General features: G+C 38.0%; 1 protein-coding gene across 1 annotated transcript in view; it reads right to left on the bottom strand.

The window, feature by feature from the left end:
- nucks1a (nuclear casein kinase and cyclin-dependent kinase substrate 1a) overlaps window positions 1-20,915 on the bottom strand; it is a 46,585-nt gene extending 25,670 nt beyond the window's left edge. Inside the window, exons 1-2 of the mRNA XM_061887767.1 lie at window positions 20,554-20,915; window positions 2,993-3,042 (exon numbers count right to left, since the gene is read on the bottom strand). Coding sequence (XP_061743751.1) covers window positions 2,993-3,042; window positions 20,554-20,573 — 70 coding nt within the window. The 5' untranslated portion in view covers window positions 20,574-20,915. The remainder of the gene's footprint in view (window positions 1-2,992; window positions 3,043-20,553) is intronic.
- Between the last annotated feature and the right edge of the window lie 436 nt (window positions 20,916-21,351).

Genomic DNA, 21,351 nt, shown 5'->3' on the forward strand with positions numbered 1-21,351 from the left:
CCTGACTGCAGTGTATTAAAGTTGGGTTTCATCTCATCTCTTTAATGATGTTTGAAAAGACTGCTACATTGTGTTTGCTACTCTTGTGTATTCTTATAAACATGCAAGTACCATGATCGCCGTAGGAATTTGGAGAAAGCCAACATAAATTTGCTATTTGTCCCCACAGCGTATTATTTTTAAAACCTTCAAGTCCTGTCTGAATGCAAAAAGGCTTCTTTTGCTTTATTATTTGACAAAATATCTGTCCACACAGAGTTTTATCAAGAAATTTCTGTCAACAGAAAAGCTTTTTTTAGTAAATACTAGAAGTCGGAATATTTGGGCACCCCACGATTCGATTACGATTCAAGTGCTAAGATTTGATTATAAATTGATTATTGATGCATTTCTAATTTATGTATATTGATGCAAATGTGGGAAAAACTGGAAAACACGTGCCCCACAATAAAAGAGCTGGTCGGATTTCTTGGTGAAGTGGGTCGTTGCAGTCAGCCAAATTTTAAAACTGTTTGCAGTTTTATTTACATAAATAAATTGATTATCGATGATAATCGATAACCGGGTTCACAATCGCCCAAGTCCCAAATGCGATGCATCTAAAATTTGATTATTTCCCCCACATACTGTAGCATTTATGTGGCACTGTAATGTTGCGACGTGACAAAACTGATGCTCATGCTAAATGTAAAGGCCTACTGAAACCCACTACTACCGACCACGCAGTCTGATAGTTTGTACATCAATGATGAAATATTAACATTGCAACACATGTCAATTCGGCCGGTTTAGTTTACTAAATTGCTATTTTAAATTTCCCGCGGAGTTTCCTGTTGAAAACGCCGCGTAATGATGACGCGTGTTTGTGACGTTATTGGTTGGAGGAGACATATTAGCCCAGCACCACTTGCGGCTAAAAGTCGTCTCTTTTCATCGTGCGAATACACAGTATTTTGGACATCTGTGTTGCTGAATCTTTTGCAATTTGTTCTATTAATAATGGAGACGTCAAATAAGAATGCTGTTGGTGGAAAGCGGTGGATTGCAGCTGCCTTTAGCATCGAAACACAGCCGGTGTTTCTTTGTTTGTTGTGAAGCTTTAACACAGATCGGTCAAGCGAACATGTTTCTCTACGTTAACCAGCAAGTTTTTGGATGGGAAAATTGTGATATTAAGTCGGCTCTTACTTGAGTGGATTACGCGACCTCATCCTGCAGCTCAAAAAGGCAGCTGTGATCCTGGCTCCTCGGCTTCTCTCAGAGACACTGGCGTTCACCGCAGCCATCCGACTTTCAGGTATGACACTAAAATACTATTAACACAATAAGCAGGTAAAGGATTTTCCAGAATTATCCTAGTAAATGTGTCTAATTACATCTGAAACTCTCCCACTGCTGCCGCCTGAAGCCGTCGCCTTTTTTTTCTTTTCTTTTTTGTAAGTGCTTCACTCTAACTTTCCTCATCCACGAATCTGTCATCCTCGCTCAAATTAATGGGGAAATTGTCGCTTTCTCGGTCCGGATCGCTCTTACTGCTGGTGGCTCACCTTATAAACAATGTGAGGAGCCCTCACACCGGTGACGTCAGGCGCACATCGTCTGCTACTTCCGGTACAGGCAAGGCTTTTTTATTAGCGACCAAAAGTTGCAAACTTTATCGTCGATGTTCTCTACTAAATCCTTTCAGTAAAATAATGGCAATATCGCGAAATGATCAAGTATGACACATAGAATGGACCTGCTATCCCCGTTTAAATAAGAAAATCTCATTTCAGTAGGCCTTTAAAGCAGACGAAGAAGACAAACAACTAAAGCACAAATTGAAGACTGATTTGTGTGTAGCAAACGAAATCAAGGTTTTCCTGCTAATTACTTTGTTTACCTTTTTAAAAAACGTTATGGTCAAATGTATAGCATTATGTACGTGTGTTTTGGGTGTAAGACTACCCAAAATCCTCAATTGACATAATAATAAGACATTATGCTATTACCATACCTATTATTATTAGTCTGTAGGATAAGTATTTGATCTTGTATTGGACAAAATGGCTGAAAAATTTAACCTACCATTTTTTTACATTTATGTCTTATATATTTACGAGTTAGACAAAGGTATTCTTGATTATGGAATTGAAAATGCTTTTGGCAAGTAACGAAAGTAAACAATAATATTTTTATAAAGCTTACTTCATAAGATTTAGAATTTGTTAGTATTATTTGGAAATCCCATGAAAAAAAAAACCTTACAGATAATTGAAGATCGGTTTCTCCTGAATATTTAAAAAAATAGTCAAAGCCCACCACCGCGGCCCATTGATTATAAAAGACGGCACTCAGACAGGATTTATATTGTGAAGGCCGGAAGTGTCCTCTTGGGTTTGGTTGGGTCAGTTAACGACTGTGCTGTGTGTGCAGGGATATTTGTAAACAAAAGGCCCTCCAGTTGTGATGGCCTCCATCCCTGTATTATATTTGTAAAATTACTTTGTTATGCTAATCAATCCTTCACTTCCTTTTGTTTCAATCAATGTTTACTTATACAGCCCTAAATCACGAGTGTCTCAAAGGGCTGCACAAGCCACAACGACATCCTCGGCTCAGATCCCACAACAGGGCAAGGAAAAACTCAACCCAATGGGACAATGAGAAAAACCTGTCGTTAGCATAATGTGCTGCTGCTTCAGCTCATCAGCTAATCTTTGATCAGTTTAAAAAGGGTAAAAATTGGCCATCTTTACTGGTCATATTAATCTACTGTATAATGAAACCGATCGACACACAATAAGAGTAAAATTGTAAAGGTGTGACCATGTGTAGACATAAATCACATGTTTTTGTGTAAAAGAGTGTGATGTGTAAAATCTGGCGCTGTATGTATGGACTGCATTACTGACCTCTTCTCAGGTTTCTTTTCCTAATGTATTCTATTGCATGTAATTCATAATACAATAGGATCATTTCTCCATGTTCACATATGAAGTAACACTCTTACCTGCATCATCAGACTCGTTGAATTGCGAGTAGTTCACCACTTTTCTGTTCCTGTAAAGAAGTTAACACAATATTGTTACTTTACATTAGTGACGCACCGAACCTTTGACCACCAACAATAGACGACCAAAAATGGCCCAAAATTGCTGATTAGAAAACAATATGAAGTATGTCAATAACAGTATTTAAAATAATTATATAAATATATCTACTATCCATCCATCCATCCATCCATTTTCTACCGCTTATTCCCTTATATCTACTAAAATAAGTAAAAACAAATCAATTATATAAAACGAAAGACACAAAGGTCCACGCAACTTACGCCGAGTAAAAAGCCATAAAATAGAGGTGGAGGGATGCAGCGATAATAAATATTATAAATATTGACTGGATTATTGCAGTCTGAGTACAGGGTTCTCCCTTAATGTATTTGATCGTGGTAAATAAAAAATTGTGTGGCTGACAACTTAAGAAAAAAAATGTTTATGTTTTTGTGTGCTCTTGCTTTGGCATAATCTTTCCCCTTATGATCTTCCGTAGTCCTCGCCCGAACCTTACTTCCTTATATCAGTGTTTTTCAACCCCTGTGCCGCGGCACACTAGTGTGCCGTGAGATATAGTCTGGTGTGCCATGGGAGATTATCTTATTTCACCTATTTGGGCTAAAAATATTTTCTGCAAACCAGGAATTATAGTCTACAAATTATACGTAAGTATCGCTGCTGTCTAGAGCTCGGCAGAGTAACCGTGTAATACTCTTCCATATCGGTAGGTGGCAGCCCGGTAGCTAATTGTTTATAGATGTAGGAAACAACGGGAGGCTGTGTGCAGGTAAAAACGTGTCTAATGCTTAAACCAAAAATAAACAAAAGGTGAGTGCCCCCAAGAAAAGGCATTAAAGGTTAGGGAAGGCTACGCAGAACGAAACTAAAACTGAACTGGCTACAAAGTACACAAAAACAGAATGCTGGACGACAGCAAAGACTTACTGTGGAGCAAAGACGGTGTCCACAATGTACATCCGAACATGACATGACAATCAACTTTGTCCCCACAAAGAAGGATAAAAACTGAATATTCTTGATCGCTAAAACAAAGTAGATGCGGGAAATATCTCTCAAAGGAAGACATGAAATTGAAAATATGAAAATATCAAAATAAGAGCACAAGACAAGAACTAAAACACTACACACAGGAAAACAGCAAAAAACTCAAAGTAAGTCACGTCGTGATTTGACAGGTCGTGACATTACACCTACTTTGAGACAAGAGCTGTATTGAAGCATGGTTGGTTATGGTTTAAATTCATATCCAACAAGTACGATGACAACTTTTTACTCAGTTTTGTTTTTTAATGATTTCTGCTAGTGGTGTGCCTCTGGATTTTTTAAACGCAAAAAATGTGAATAGGCTCAAAAAAGGTTGAAAAACACTGCCTTAGACGATATTCACACGCAAAGCAAAACATGGCTAATGCCACTGAGAGCGAGACTTTTGGTCCAAAGAAAAGCACGCACATGCGCACACACACACACACACACACACACACACACACACGTTGTTTAAGTCGGGGTCCACGTTCATTAACACCGCCCGCCGTTTTTTGTAGACATGTTCCATAAATATTGATGTTAAAGATTTCTTTTTTTGTGAAAAAATGTTTAGAATGAAGTTCATGAATCCAGAGGGATCTCTATTACAATCCCCAAAGAGGGCACTTTAAGTTGATGATTACTTCTATGTGTAGAAATCTTTATTTATAATTGAATCACTTGTTTCTTTTTCAACAAGTTTTTAGTTATCTTCATATCTTTCTTTCCAAATAGTTCAAGAAAGACAACTACAAATGAGCAATATTTTGCACTGTTATACAATTTAATAAATCAGAAACTGATGACATAGTGCTGTGTTTTACTTCTTTATCTGTTTTTTTCAACCAAAAATGCTTTGCTTTGATTAGGGGGTACTGGAATTAAAAAAATGTTCACAGGGGGTACATCACTAAAAAAGGTTGAGAACCACTGTTATGAGAGTAGCGTATGTGTGTGGGTGGCCCTTTAATATGTGATAGCATGTGTTGTCAGTGAGTGTGCGGGCGAGCGAGGTGAGGGAGCGGTAGAGCGCAAGAGTGGCTAGTGTTTTGTTGGATTGGCTGTGTGGAAGACCTCAATAAAGCCACGATTTGCAACTAATCGCTGGATTCTTCATTTACCCTGGAGTCCGGAACTGTGGAGACCCACTGCCGGGTAGAGTGAAGGGTTGTGTGTGCAAGGGAGACACTATGGGAGCCGGAAGCAGGAAAGGTGAAACACATATTTGACGTGTTGTCAGAAGCAGCTGCTGAACAATCTTGGCAAACCCCCGTCCTCCATTGTTGTATCGCGCAGCCAAAGTGTTCCCAAACGGGAGATCTTAACGAGGCAGGAGGGTCTTCCAGATCTGGCGTTAACATGTTGTCCTAGCCTGCTAGTTCCTAGCTTGTCTACTCGTTCGGTACACCTCCGAACCGAAACCCCTGTACCGAAACGGTTCAATAGAAATACACGTACCGTTACACCCCTAAAAAATTATTGAATCTGTTGAGCTGATTGGAGAGCGAGCTTCCGCAGCGAGTGGGTCAATGACGATGATGTCTGTTTTGTTTGATAAGCCGTTTTACTGCCGTGTTACAGACACCGTTTGGATACAATTTAGGCATGTAAATAAACATTTACAAAATCTTTCAGTGTAAAAAAAAACAAAGAAAAACTGTGGTTGCGGCTCTATATTCTGGAAAATACGGTAGACTATACATGTCCAGTCACTGGCCTGTACAGTGTGAACAATTTACTCGCATTTGCGACTTAAAATAGATAATGCGACGAGAAAAATAAAACAGCACTTGTGCATATCCAGATTTCAACAGTTTCATGCTTCTTATGCTGGTAAAATAAATGTATAAAAAGTGGAGCAAATATAGTAATATTTGGGGAAAAGAACCATTGTTGTTAGCAGACCATGCTAGCGCTATATCTACCCTCGGCGCATCTGCTTAGCGTAGACGTCCATCCATCCATTTCCTACCGCTTATTCCCTTCTGGGGTCGCGGGGGGCGCTGGCGCAGACGTAATTACGTGTATACAGCATACAGCCGTGAATCATGTAATAAACAATGCATCCGGAAAGTATTCATAGAGCTTCCTTTTTCCCACATTTTGTCACCCATCCATCCATTTTCTAACGCTCGTCCCGTTCGAGGTCGCGAGGGTGCTGGAGATTATCCCAGCTGCATTTGGGTGGAAGGCGGTGTACACCCTGGACAAGTCACCAACTCATCGCAGGGCCAAGACATATAGACAACATTCACACACCAGGGCCAATTTAGTGTTGCCAATCAGCCCAATTTAGCCATCTGCTTTTAAATTCAGATTGAGATATTTTTAGGCATGCATTAACTAACAAAGGCAATTAAGATGATTACTTCATTCGAAAATGTTTATTCATACTGTAACTATGCTGCTCATTAGGCTGTTACGTTATAAAAAGTAAAGGAATGTTGTTCACAAAGGTTAGTTAGATTTAGTGTTGCCAATCAACCTCTCCCCAGGGGCATCTTACAGCCTTATGCCAAAATGGAAAAAAATCAATTTGTCCTCAAAATTCTACACACACACAAATAAGTAAAATGTGAAAAAAATTTCAAATTTAGAAAATATTACAATTTTTTTAAAGCGACATGTAGACAAGTATTCAAAAGCTTGGCGCACCTATCTTTTGGCAGTTTTACACATTTAACATCCATCAGGTTGGATGGGGGGTGTTGGTTTTCATCCAGGATGTTTCTGTACATTGCTGTTTTAATAAAGTTATTTAGCCATTTTATTTGTTTTTGGCAGTGTATATTTGAGCGTGCTCCACCCCTCTTGACATATTTTATTGCTTTTGTTTGTGATTTTTTTTCCGAGTGCAAAATTTTGCTAATAGACAAAGTATATTTTGTTATGTTTATTCTATTTAATTTGGCGATTTTAAAATTTACATTTCAATAACAATGTTAAAATTTACAAAAAATACTAGTCTATTGCATTTGAAAAGATGTATATGAGTTATTGTTAGAAATTATTACATTGCTGGATTATTTGGTCTCAAAAAAAATTATGTCAATATAATCGTTCATCGACAATAGTTTGTAAGTCAATATATTGTCCATCAAGATTTGTTATCAGCAAAATCTATCATAAAAAGTCATAAAAATGGGATCCCACAGTAAATTTTTGGGGTCCGACTTTTTTTGTAACCGTTTTGAAAACAAATATATGTATGTATTATCCTGTTATATCTAACATTATTTTCTTTCTTTATTTTAATTTATTTCGAACATGAACACACTTACAGCATAATAAATCACACAATTTCATATCATTTCTCTTTACATCTAGTCCGAAAAGGAGTAGGAAGAAGCAAAGATTATCTCAGCCTACCCCTCTCCCTCTTCAGAGCGTCTACAAATATTATTACATTCATTTACTGACCTTTTTATAGTAAAATGATATCCGTGAATGAGTAATACAACAGTTTCGTAATATGTAATAAATTAAGTCAGTCATTATTAACATACTGAGATAAAGAATCTTAGTTATCACAATTCTATATTGTGTTTTGGAAAAAGGTTTTCATAATCATTACTTAATTTACTAAAAAAATAATACAAAAGAAAACCCGTTTTTATCCATTTGTAAATGTATTCAGTTTTAAACATTCATTCACTTTCTTCTTTCCTTCAAGGAACTAAACTTTATCGCTGCCGGCATTTTTTTCTATATTTTCCATTTAATAAATTGTAGGTGTATTTATTTCAGGATAAAAGTGTAAAATGTCTTTTGCTTCGGTCATGAAATTATGATAATCATGTGCCAGGTCATACATGCATATGACACATTTAATTGATTATTCTCACCTGTATGTAGATCTTCCGTCGTTTAAAAACCGCCACATCAACACTTTCATGGCAAATAATGCCATCAAACTTAGAATTCGGCAAGTTTCAGTAGTTTAAATGCCATTTAATAGCGTGGCGCTCAATGCCTCAGTCTAGCATTTCATGTCTAGCTTTGTGATGGCCATAAGCTGTGTGCTCCCCTTTAAGAATGGCGGTATGTGGGGTGAGTGACGTGTGTAAGTTAGTGGGCAACTTAGGAGAGGGAGCGCTACCATCAGGGGTGTTAATAGCATGGTGGATATCCACTTGGCTTTGTGATAAACACAAATAAACCCGTCATTCCAACCAAAGAGCGGAACTGTAGGGACCCACTTCCGCGTAAAATGGAGGTTGTTAACCCCGACAATATATCGGCCCTGGAGAAAACGTCTCCCCCGCGCTCCTCGACCATGGTCTGGGAGCTGACAAGCAGGAAAGGGGCAACATGATGTTTGTTGGTGTCTGGTCAGGCTGGATCTTTTAAAATCAGTGCACCCCGTCGTAAAGCTGTTCTTTCTCTTAACCCGTTTACATGGCGTGCAAAACATCTTTCCATCTTCGTAAGTGAGCCATTTCCTGAAAAGTGGCTCCTGAAGCCACTTTTCATTGAAGCTTCTTGGATTTATTGCTCGCCATGACCAAAACAATAACACGCGGGAGTCCTAATACCGGAAATGCAGTATTTGTGATCGATAAAGCCTTGGGTGAATCAAAATTCAAGAAATTGTTCCGGAAAGTGCATTACTTTGAAGTCGACCAATAAATAAGTTATAATTTGACCCGGCAAATATAAACAAAACAAAACACAGGCGGAAAGCGATAATCGATACAATTTTTTTTTTTTTTAAAGCAAACAGGGCAGTTAAAAATATATAAATGAGCACCCGGGGATGCGCGGACTTCCGGAAACTTGTGTCCTTTGTGATTTCAATGCGTGAAAAGACACAAAAAGTGCGTTAATGCAAACACTGAGGGAATTAAAATGGGCCGGCAACAGGGGGGGTGTGGATAATTTAGTGAAGTATATTTATATAGCGCTTTTATCTGGTGACTCAAATCTCTTTTACATAATGAAACCTAATATCTAAGTTACAATTAAACCAGTGTGGGTACTGGCACTGGGGGCAGGTGGGTAAAGTGTATTACCCAAGGACACAACGGCAGTGACTAGGATGGCGGAACCGGGGATCAAACCTGCAACCCTGAAGTCGCTAGCACGGCCACTCTACCAACAGAGCTATACCGCCCCAATTTACAACCATTTTTGTCATTGAAAATGCAATATCAAATTTTATAACATGCATGCAAACAACTGAGATAACGTTTCCACACCCTCTCGGGTAATCTACTTCCAGTGTTTACATCGGTCACGTCAAAATTTGCCTTCATGCTGGCTACCAACTAGGGCTGGGCGATATTGGCTGTTATCAATATCGCGATATTTTTTATGCCATATTGCGATATACGATATATATTACGATATTTTGCCTTGGCCTTGAATGAACACTTGATGCATATAACCACAGCAGTATGATGATTCTATGTGTCTACATTAAAACATTCTTCTTCATACTGCATTGATATATGCTCATTCCATGCAGAGAGGGAAATAACAACTAAGTCAATTGACCAAAACTGTATTTATTAAATACTCTTCATTCTCTCACGGGTGACTTTTTAAATGAAAGAACAAATTAATAGTGTTGCTACATTTTTGTAGTAACACTTCTGCTGCATTCTTTGCATTGATTGATTGATACTTTTATTAGTAGATTGCACAGTACAGTACATATTCCGTACAATTGACCACTAAATGGTAACACCCGAAATAGTTTTTCAACTTGTTTAAGTCGGGGTCCACGTTAATCAATTCATGGTACAAATATATACTATCAGCATAATACAGTCATCACACAGGTTAATCATCATATACATTGAACAGCGTATTGTTGTTGTCTGCTGAATATCTTCCCACTTGAAGCCAAACCACCGCCAGATGATGGACCCTCTGCTCTTTATGTTGGGCATTTATTGTTCTTCCTCCATTTGTGATTAGTTTGACACTATCTCTCTCTTGTATTGTCACAAGTTCCGCTCCGCTTGACCTGCCTCAGCTAAAGTTAGCCATGCTGCTACCTCTCTGATCGGCGAGAGCTATGACGCTACACTCGCGAGAGTATGTGACGCATGTAAGAAGACGGGCTTGTTTTACGTCTCTGTCAGAATGAGAGACGAGGAGGAGTGAGAAACGCCTGTTGTGTAATGCCGGTCGCTAAATGCAACTCGACCTGCCTCAGCTAACGTTAGCCATGCTAACGTTAGAGAGCTATGACGTAGTCCCGCGCGACTGTATGTGACATATGTAAGAAGCCGGGCTTATTTTACGACTGTGAGAAGGACAGACGAGAAGGAGTGAGAAACGGCAGTAATGTAATGCACGCAGCTTAAAGCAACGGTGTGAGAACATATAATCAAATATTACGATATAGTAAATTTCTATAACGCACAGAGACAAACCTGTGATATATCGTATATATGGATATATCGCCAAGCCCTACTACCAACAATTATTCTAGAAATACAACTGGTTCGGAACTACCAGTGTTTCGAATTGTAATCATTCAAATTTAATCAGCAGCAAAGTAGAAAGCCGTCAAGGCTGTGGCTCGTTTAAAAACGCAGACATTTCACATGCCTGTATCTTGCAGAGAGTAGAAGACCACATTTGTGCTCCCGCATCACAGATGTATTGCCATGAAAAACAATTTCCATGTTGGAAATTGAGCAAGTTATTCATGTCATCAACTACGGCTGGGCGATATGGCAAAAAACCTTCACGATTAATTTTTTTCATGTCAACCGATAGATTGATTTTACAATTTTTTTTACTAAAGGCCGATTGTCTCGTGCTGGATTACACAGAGTACCGTTGCATCCCTGCTGTTTACTACTACAGTCTCTTGTAACAAACATTCCACCATGTGTGATGGAGGGAGTATTAGCCAACAGCTGACAACTGTCATTTTGTTCATATATACAATTGTGCTTACTTGAAGTGCAATGGTACAGGTAACTCACGCTGCCTACAAATAGGGTTGGGTATCGAGTAGAGTATCGATTAGAACCGGGACTTACTTTCCGATTCTCCCGGAATCGTCCAAAAGTTTAAATTTCGATTCCTAGTTTCGATACCCAGTCCGCCGACCGGAAAAAGAGAATAAGTCCGCCGACCCGGAAGAAGAAGCCGCTGAACACCAACGAAGAAGCGCCCACCGCCGGAAGTGTTAGCATAGCCGAGCCCATGTAGCCGAGAGCGAGTCAGTCAAGCATGGATAGCGGGCGTCGACGGTCGAAAGTGTGGCTTTATTTTACTAAAAAAAAAATGAAATATCGGCGAAATGTAACACGTGCGACAGGACTGTTTCGTGCTTAGGAGGGTGCACGTCGAACATGATGAAGAACCTCCGAGTTCATGGAGTACAAATAAATGCCTGTCCCGTCTTCGACAGGAGACACTATCTGTCCAGAACGCTCACGCATCCTGCCTGAGACGGCGGATATGGTCATTTTCCTAAACAAGAACTGTCTCTGATTTTATACTGTACCTGCTGCTAATCTGGACTGGATTTTGCAAGTTGTTTCTTATTGTTTATTTGCTTTTCTGTACCAGGTTAGCCCATCAGTGGGAGCACGGTAACATGTTTAAGTACCTGCAGCATCATATACTTGTGCGTGTAAATGTGTTTTCATGAGGTTTCCTGCAGCATCATAGACATATGTGTAAATGGGTTTTCATGAGGTTTTCAAAAATAAAGCTCTGTTGATGAAAGTGTACTACCCCAGTGAAAATGTATTCATAATTTATAATATTTATATTCAAGTTCATAGATTTCATATGTATATTCTAGTTGAAAACAGCCCTGTGAGGAATTTATAGTAAAGTTCATAAAAAGTTAATAGAATTAAAATTGATGGAGAATGTCAGACTATTTCATTCAGAAAGACTGTAGGTTAGCTAGCTCATTTAAAATATCCCAAACTTTTTTTCACCCTGCCTTTTATTTTTTTTAAAGAAAGAATCGTCAGGAATCTGAATCAAAACAAAGAATCTGAATCGTTCAAATTCAAACGATACCCAAACCTACCTACAAATGGAAGCTATATTTAGTTTTTTGGAAAAATCATTGGACTGGTTGATGATACTTTTCACGAAAATCGTCTGTTACTAATCCTGGCTGATTTAATGAGAGTCCCTCTATATTTTAGAAAAGAACGATAAATTCTGTATAAAAAGGGTACTGATTTCCCCACACGGCGCACATTAAAAGTGACAGGGTGTGTGGATGGTGTCAGGCGTCTACCGATTAACAGATACCATGCAGATTTTGGCTAGCAAGAATCACGGCTTGCAATAGTGCCAAGAAAAAAAGAACTTTACAACTCTCTTCTGTGGTTAAAGTCTGTTTGGGAACACTTGTTCATCCCCATGAAATATGTAAACGACGACAAGTGCATAAGATGAAAGTATTGTGCCACCATTAGTCAGTAGTGATGGGGTACTGGACTACAATTAGGGATGGATATTAGAGCGGGTATCATAATGGCAATGGTGCTGACCGAAACAGTAGTAACTAGACCTGTGAAAAAAGATCTGTAGTCTTAACTTTCTTGTCGAATTGCAAACCTCCACACACACGCACACGCTCTTGCTCCATTCTCATCCAACCACCAGTCAGGACTCTGTCAATACACATTCACAGCCGCACAGACAGTTGGAAATTGTACAACTCGCACAGAACACCAAACATCTAATGCTCACTGAGTGGCGGCAGGGATCGAATTTAAACACGGCAAGAACATGCCGTGACTGCCCTCGACTTTTAACGTTACAATTGTCCATTCACAAGTAATTGTTTCGTCGCATAAATCGATAAAAGCACCCCGACAGGACTTTTTCCCCTTACATTTTCAACTGTTTAAGACATCGCTTTATTAACGTTAATGTTGGAGTTGTGTGTCAAAAGTTAACCGACAACGAGAACAACCAAGTTGTTCCGAAATTTTCCGAGAGATACACTCGTTGCATTAGGGTCTGGAAGGACGTCTGGTGTACGGTTTTTACTGGTGTTTACTTTTTTGTAAACGTTGAACATAAGTCGCTGAAAACTGCATGGCCTTTTTATATATTATTTTAAATAAAACTTTACTAAAGTTTACTACAGGTTAGACTGTAGCATATGGTGTGTCTTATTTGTTGACATTTGATTATATATTATATATATATTGTGTGTAGGTATATATATATTAGGGCTGTGAATCTTTGGGTGTCCCACGATTCGATTCAATATCGATTCTTGGGGTCAAGATTCGATAATATATTAATTTTTTTGACTCGATTCTCGATTCAAAAACGATATTTTTCCGATTCAAAACGATTCTGTATTCAATACATAGGATTTCAGCAGGATCTACCCCAGTCTGCTGATATGCAAACAGAGTAGTACATTTTTTTTTAAAAAGCTTTTGTAATTGTAAAGGACCATGTTTAATCAACTTATTGCAATAATGTAAATGTGTTTTAACTATTAAACAAACCAAAATTATGACTTATTTTATCTTTGTGAAAATATCGGACACAGTGTGTTGTCAAGCTTATGAGATGCGATGCAAGTGTAAGCCACAATGACACCGTTCTTTTTTAATAAATGTCTAATGATAATGTCAATGAGGGATTTTTTATTCATTGATACTAAAGTTGATAATATTCATTTTTGTTTCACTACTTTTGGTTTGTTCTGTGTCGTGTTTGTGTTTTCTCAATTGCTCTGTTAATTCGAATCGATTTTTTCCAACACCCCTAATATGAGATATATAATAATATATATATATATCATATGTAGGTGTGGGAAAAATCACAAGACTAGTTCATCTCTACAGAACTGTTTCATGAGGGGTTCCCTCAATCATCAGGAGATATATCATATATGTATAGAGATGTATATATCATGAACATAACATACATATATATATACACATATGTATACATATATGATGTATATACATACACACACACATATCTATATATATATATATATGAGATGTATATACATACATACATACACACACACACACACACACATATATATATATATATATATATATATATATATATATATATATATATATATATATATATATATATATATATATATATATATATATATATAGTCCATTGACTTGTGATTTCCCTCTCTGCATAAAAGTTTAAAATGAGCATATATTAAAGCAGAATGAACAAAAATGTTTTTATGTACTCACATGGAATCCTCATACTGCTGTGATTATATGCATTAAGTGTTCATTCAAGGCTAAGGCAAAATATCGACATATATACTGTATATATATATTGTGTATCGTGACATGGCTTAAAAATATCGATATATCAAAAAAAGCCCATGTCGCCCAGCCCTAGTTTGTTGTTTCTTATAAAATCTGCCATGATTAGTAGTTGTTGAAGGAAAAAGAAAAGGTTGTGATACATTAGGGTTGTACAGTTAACCGGTATGAGTAAAGTATCGGGATACTAACGAATCATATTCGGTACTATACCACATCTGTCACTTTTGGTTTCACGAGCAGAGGAGCATGTTCGGCAGCAAAAAATCACGGAGTACTTACAAGCAGACAGTGTGTAGACAGAAAAGATAGAACAGACACATTTCGGCTTAAAAACTAAAGATAAAGGGGAAGTTATAACACTGAAACCCCCTCAGGAAGAAGTGCTTTAAGACATGCCTAGCTACCTAGCAGCTTAAGTCCAGCCGCAGTCGGCAGTGTTTTAGCTTCTTCCAAATCACTAATCCTTGTCTCTATGGCGACAAACAAAGTATGTTTCTTACAATTATCGTCCCTGCAGGACGAGGAATAGCTAAACATGCTTCACTACACACCGTAGCTCACCGGCGTCACAATGTAAACAAACGCCATTGGTGGATCTACACCTGACATTCACTGTAATGATACCAAGTACAGAAGCATATCTACTCGATACTACTACGAAAACATCAATATATTTTAGCATTATAAAATCTTTTTTTTGTTTTTTTTTATTATGTCTATAAGATCAGGAAATATGTCCCTGGACGACTTAGAATCGGATTGACACCCAAATTTGTGGTATCAACCAAAACTAATGTAAAGCATCCAAACAGAAGAATAAGTTATTATTACATTTTAACAGAAATGTAGATAGAACATGTTGAAAGACAAAGTAAGCAGATATTAAAAGTAAATGAAAAAGTAGATTAATAATTAATTTTCTACCACTTTTCCTTAATAATTTTGACAAAATAATAGAATAAAAAATGACAATATGTTACTGCATATGTCAGCAGACTAAATTAGGAGTCTTTGTTTTCTTGCTATTAAAAGACAAGTTGTCTAGTATGTTCACCATTTTATTTAAAGACAAACTTGCAATAAGAAACATAGGGTACCCTAAGAGTTTGTGTTAAAATAAAAGCAATAATGCCGTTTTTTGTGGTCCCCTTTATTTAGAAAAATATTGAGAAGTACCGAAATACATTTTGGTATTGGTACCGGGACAACACCATGATACGTATAAAATTAATGTGCCGTTTTGTGAATTGTGTGAATTATATTTATATAGCGCTTTTTCTATAGTGACTCAAAGCGCTTTACATAGTGAAACCCAATATTTAAGTTACATTTAAACCAGTGTAGGTGGCAATGGGAGCAGGTGGGTAAAGTGTCTAATTGTAAGTGTATATTGTGTTTTTCATGTTGATTTAATTTTAAAAAAATATTTTTTTATTAATAAAAATTAATAAAAAATTATTCTGCGGCCCGTACAACGGCAGCGACTAGGATGGCGGAAGCGGGAATCGAACCTGGAACCCTCAAGTTGCTGGCACGGCCACTCTACCAACCGAGCTATATCACCTAAAAGATGTAAATATTACATAATATGAATTTGCCTGTTCTACATTAAATATAGAGTATAATTACAGCATGTATATAAAACGACAATGGGGGCTTTTTGCTGTTTTAGAACACTTTATGGGCAGAATAGAGCGAATCCAACTGACTCCATTCTTAGCTGACTTTTACTAACGTTTACTTACAATAAAGAATGAATAAAAAAAATAATAATTACTGTCTATCATTCTTGTGAATGATAGCCAAAATTCCTCTCTAACGCAAAGGTAATGTTTTTACAATTACACGCATTATACAAAATTCATCAAAGCGTCCCCCGTCTTTTAATTTTTATGCATGTGAACATTTTTACACCCCTGTGGTTTTATTGCTTTTCATTTGGTGGACTGTAACAATTGTGGAATTTTGCAGATTTTTCTGTTTGATTAAAAAAAAATCCTCAAAACTGTATAGAATAAAGATAGGCAGTATTATTTTTTGTTTACTTAGTGTACCCCTAAAGACCTCAAATGTGAGGCAGCATCAAACCGTGATAATGACCACCGTTACATGTCTACTTCATTGTGTTTTATATGGATGACAGCAATTCACATGCAGAGGTGATGTACAACAATATTGTTTAATAAAACGTGGATGAAAAATGTGGAACTAGGGTGTTTTTTTCCTACGGCGAATAGCATTTAAAACGGCATCATGTTGTGTTTTGTGAAACAAATCAAAATTTACGAGCAATAAAAATGCAACAAACAGGGACGGAATTATGATCCGGCAAATATAAACAAAACAAAACACTGGTGGAAAGCGATAATTAATCAAATTAAAAATTGGTACAAAATGCGGCTGCTAGACTTTTGACAAGAACTAGAAAGTTTGATCACATTACGCCTGTACTGGCTCACCTGCACTGGCTTCCTGTGCACTTAAGATGTGACTTTAAGGTTTTACTACTTGCGTATAAAATACTACACGGTCTAGCTCCATCCTATCTTGCCGATTGTATTGTACCATATGTCCCGGCAAGAAATATGCGTTCAAAGGACTCCGGCTTATTAGTGATTCCCAAAGCCCAAAAAAAGTCTGCGGGCTATAGAGCGTTTTCCGTTCGGGCTCCAGTACTCTGGAATGCCCTCCCGGTAACAGTTCGAGATGCCACCTCAGTAGAAGCATTTAAGTCTCACCTTAAAACTCATTTGTATACTCTAGCCTTTAAATAGACTCCCTTTTTAGACCAGTTGATCTGCCGTTTCTTTTCTTTTTCTTCTATGTCCCACTCTCCCTTGTGGAGGGGGTCCGGTCCGATCCGGTGGCCATGTACTGCTTGCCTGTGTATCGGCTGGGGACATCTCTGCGCTGCTGATCCGCCTCCGCTTGGGATGGTTTCCTGCTGGCTCCGCTGTGAACGGGACTCTCGCTGCTGTGTTGGATCCGCTTTGGACTGGACTCTCGCGACTGTGTTGGATCCATTATGGATTGAACTTTCACAGTATCATGTTGGACCCGCTCGACATCCATTGCTTTCCTCCTCTCCAAGGTTCTCATAGTCATCATTGTCACCGACGTCCCACTGGGTGTGAGTTTTCCTTGCCCTTATGTGGGCCTACCGAGGATGTCGTAGTGGTTTGTGCTGCCCTTTGAGACACTAGTGATTTAGGGCTATATAAGTAAACATTGATTGATTGATTGAAATTACAAAAACAAGCAAAAAAAAAAATCCGCGTCTGGGGGGCTCGTGGGCTTCTGGAATTGCACATCCTTTCTGATTTCAATGCGTAAAAAGATACAAAAAGTGTGTTAACGCCAACCCTGTGTAAATATGACAAGGAAAATTAGTACACTACATAAATAATATACTGTAATTGGATGTTGATATAATTTTCTTATCTTGATAGATTGAAAATTAACACCAACGATTTGACTGATGAACATTATAACAATTTATCCATAAAATATAAATATGGACAAATAAAAATAGAACACTATTAACTGGAACATATAAGTGCAAAAAACAACATTATGATTTGTACATTTTCAGAATGTGTTTGTTGTATTTTCAAACAAAGAAAACAATCTAAAGTTGTCTTTATTTTTAAGTTATCGTGCCATGATTTTACCAGTTCGGCCCACTTGGGAGTGGATTTTTCTCCATGTGGCCCCCATCTAAAATTAATTTGAAAATAAAAATATTCAAAACTATATATCCAATAAAGTTAAGCAGTATTGTATTATGTTTACTTAGTGTGCCCCCAAAAGCGAGGTAGAATCAAACTGTGATGATGGCCACCGTTACACGCCTACTTTATTGTGTTTTAAATGAATGTGTGCAATTTACACGCAGAGGTGATGTACAACAGTATCGTTTAGGAAAACGTGGATGAAAAATGTGAAACTTGGGTGTTTTTTCCCACGGCGAATCGCATGTAAAACTGCATTATGTTGCATTTTGTAAAACAAAGCAGAACATACGAACAATAAAAACGCAATAAACGGGGGCGGAAATTTCATCCGACAAATATGAAAAAACAAAACACGGGCGGAAAGCGTTAATCGATCAAATTACAAAAACAAGCAAACAGGGCAGTTTTTTTTTTTAAATCCGCGTCCTGGGGACGCGCGGGCTCCTGGAATTGCGCAACCTTTCTGATTTCAATGTGTAAAAAGACACAAAAAGCGCGAATATGACGAGGAAAATTAGCAAACTACATAAATAACAATGTAATTTGATGTTGATATAATCTTCTTACCTTGATAGATTGAAAATGAACACCAACGAGTTGACTGATGAACATTATGACAATTTATTCATAAAATATAAATATCAAAAAATAAAAATAAAACACTGTAAACTGCAACATATAAGTGTAAAAACGACATTATGATTTGTACATTTTCAGAATGTGTTTGTTCTATTTTTAAACAAAGAAAACAATCTAAAGTTGTCTTTATTTTTAAGTTATCGTGCCGTGATTTTACCAGTTCGGCCGACCTGGGAGTGGATGTTTCTCCATGTGGCCCCTGATCTAAAAGGAATTTGAAAGTTTAAAAAAATCCTTAAAACTATGTAGCCAATAAAGTTAAGCAGCATTGTATTGTGTTTACTTAGTGTACCCCCAAAAGCGAGGTAGAATCAAACCGTGATGATGGCCACCGTTACACGCCTACTTTATTGTGTTTTAAATGAATGTGTGCAATTCACACACAGAGGTGATGTACAACAGTATCGTTTAGGAAAACGTGGATGAAAAATGTGAAACTTGGGTGTTTTTTCCCACGGCGAATCGCATGGAAAACTGCATTATGTTGCATTTTGTAAAACAAAGCAGAACATACGAACAATAAAAACGCAATAACCCGGGGCGGAAATTTCATCCGACAAATATGAAAAAACAAAAACACGGGCGGAAAGCGTTAAAAACAAGCAAACCGGGCAGTTTTTGTTTTTTTAAATCCGCGTCCTGGGGGCGCGTGGGCTTCTGTAATTGCGCATCCTTTCTGATTTCAATGTGTAAAAAGACAAAAAAAGCGCGAATATGACGAGGAAAATTAGCAAACTACATAAATAACAATGTAATTTGATGTTGATATAATTTTCTTACCTTGATAGATTGAAAATTAACACCAACGAGTTGACTGTTGAACATTATGACAATTTATTCATAAAATAAAAATTGACAAATAAAAATAGAACACTATAAACTGCAACATGTAATCTAAAAAACAACATTATGATTTGTACATTTTCAGAATGTGTTTGTTCTATTTTTAAACAAAGAAAACAATCTAAAATTGTCTTTATTTTTAAGTTATCGTGCCGTGATTTTACCAGTTCTGCCACTTGGGAGTGGATTTTTCTCCATGTGGCCCCCCATATAAAGTTAATTAAAAAAAAAAATCCTCAAAACTATATATCCAATAAAGTTAAGCAGTATTGTATTTTGTTTATGAGTGTACCCCCAAAAGCGAGGTAGCATCAAACTGTGATGATGGCCACCGTTACACGCCTACTTCATTGTGTTTTAAATGAATGTGTGCAGAGGTGATGTAAAACAGTATCGTTTAGGAAAACGTGGATGAAAAATGTGAAACTTGAGTGTTTTTTCCCACGGCGAATCGCATTTAAAACGGCATTATGTTGCGTTTTGTAAAACAAAGACACACCGGCATCTATATATATATATATATATAATTGACAACATCCATCCTTAGTATTAACCTCAATTCATATAAAGCAGGCTTTTCCCACACGTTTCTCGCAATCCCATCGGTTGGATTATGCTATGACGTATATGTGGGTGGGTGAAAAAGCGACTTGATGACGGATATAATTGCAAAAGAGAGAATTTAAATGGTTGAAAATGGAGAATGTTGGAGGCTAAGACGCAGTCAATGAGGGGATAATCAGGCCTTTAGCAAACCTGCTAAAATAACGCTCGCATTCATTCTTGTCGAAAGCGTTATTTTAATGGGGAAATTTTGAATTTAGAACGTGAGTGAGATGGTTTATGGACAAAAGCGTGCGGTGAGGACGGCACACATGTTCATTTTGTCAGCAAATGCATTCCGAAAAGACAACATGGCGGGCGGCGTGCAGCCATAGCGCGTTAGCTGCTAGCCGCCGTGCTAACGAGTGCCGGATGAGGACTTACCTTACTGGTCTGGCCATCATGCAGGAACAATGTCTGGGCTTCTTCAGCCTTTTCCAGCGGGCAGAAGGAAGGGGCGAAAAAAAAAAAGCAACGCTAATTTAAAAAAAAAAAAAAAAAAAAAACCCGACGGTCGATTCCCGCGCTGTAAAAAGACCCAGGCGAGCCCAAGGAGCACACGAATCCTCGTCCGAGTACGCGCTTCGATTCAAAACGTTTAACGACGACTTTTCCTTCAAATGGACATTTGTCACATTTACTTGGTGTACCCCCGGGGGCCAGCGCCAAACGTTGAATAAAACAAAGTGAAATTGCAACACTGTGCAACCAAACGCTGGGGTCGAGAGGGGTGGGGCATAGAAGAGGAAGCCCCGCCCACACTGGGTCGTGAAAAGGAGAGGCAGGGACACGGGCTGCTCCCATTGGGTGGTTTGAACCAGCATCTGACTTGTCATTGGACGCCCGCGCTGCCCTCGCTGACTGATTTATGCTACCTCGCTCCCCCCGCCTTCCTCGGTGGGCTCCGTAGTAGTGACACCGGACGAAACAAGGCCAAAACCAACAAACCGCAACATTTCGCGGAACGCCGACGTGATTTTCATGCCTCACCTGCAACGTTTTACCTAGAATAAATCAGTGCAAAAATACTGCAAAGTTTCACTTGCAACTCTGATTCAACAGCGACGTCTTTATTTTAAAATTGACCTCTTTTAACCACACTTCCATCCATTCATTTTCTTCAGCTTATCCGAGGTCGGGTCGCGGGGACAGCAGCCTAAGCAGGGAAGCCCAAACTTCCCT

Source organism: Nerophis ophidion, linkage group LG02, assembly GCF_033978795.1.
Source record: "Nerophis ophidion isolate RoL-2023_Sa linkage group LG02, RoL_Noph_v1.0, whole genome shotgun sequence".
NCBI classification, from domain to species: Eukaryota; Metazoa; Chordata; class Actinopteri; order Syngnathiformes; family Syngnathidae; genus Nerophis; species Nerophis ophidion.